The following is a 544-nucleotide window of genomic DNA, read 5'->3' on the forward strand; positions in this document are numbered from 1 at the left end:
ATAAGTCATATGTTTATTAACTTAGTCTTGTATAATAGGAATACTTAATTATTACATAAAGCTGCACATCACAAAGCCATTCTTGTCGCAGGCAGATTATTAATGAAAAAGATAAATGTATAAAATAAAAATGATTAGGAACTATACACTGATACTACATTTGTCCGAACCAACACAGGCCAGCAAATCTGTGCAAACATGTTGTGGTGGTTGATTATAAAAACTTAGCGTAAGCGTGTCAGAGAGAGACTAAAATGGTCGAGAGACTGCGTTGAGTGCTACATAGCTTGAAGTACAACCGAGATGGAAGGGCATAAAGTAGAATAGACCAGTATCGGTATGCTCCATGATAATTTTGCCTCTTTCATCCAAACATACATGTGAAATTCAGGCGACATCTACCCAAGAAATCCCTTTTGTAGCATTTCTTGCGGCACGGGTTGGGACCAAGGCCACTGAAGATGGAATGTTGCACCTTTAACACTTCAGATATCTGCCGGAGAAACATTTATGTTACTGAAATGTTTCTAAAATACAAAAGTAT

The 544-nt window shown here is 37.1% G+C and overlaps 1 protein-coding gene across 2 annotated transcripts in view; it reads right to left on the reverse strand.

Moving 5' to 3' along the window:
- Window positions 1–544, reverse strand: part of LOC123518936 — a 4,885-nt gene continuing 4,341 nt past the window's right edge. For both annotated transcript variants that reach the window (XM_045280015.1, XM_045280016.1), the window contains exon 3: window positions 1–493. In XM_045280015.1, coding sequence (XP_045135950.1) covers window positions 365–493 — 129 coding nt within the window. In that variant the 3' untranslated portion in view covers window positions 1–364. The remainder of the gene's footprint in view (window positions 494–544) is intronic.

This window comes from Portunus trituberculatus, chromosome 44 (genome assembly GCF_017591435.1).
Source record: "Portunus trituberculatus isolate SZX2019 chromosome 44, ASM1759143v1, whole genome shotgun sequence".
Lineage (NCBI taxonomy): Eukaryota > Metazoa > Arthropoda > Malacostraca > Decapoda > Portunidae > Portunus > Portunus trituberculatus.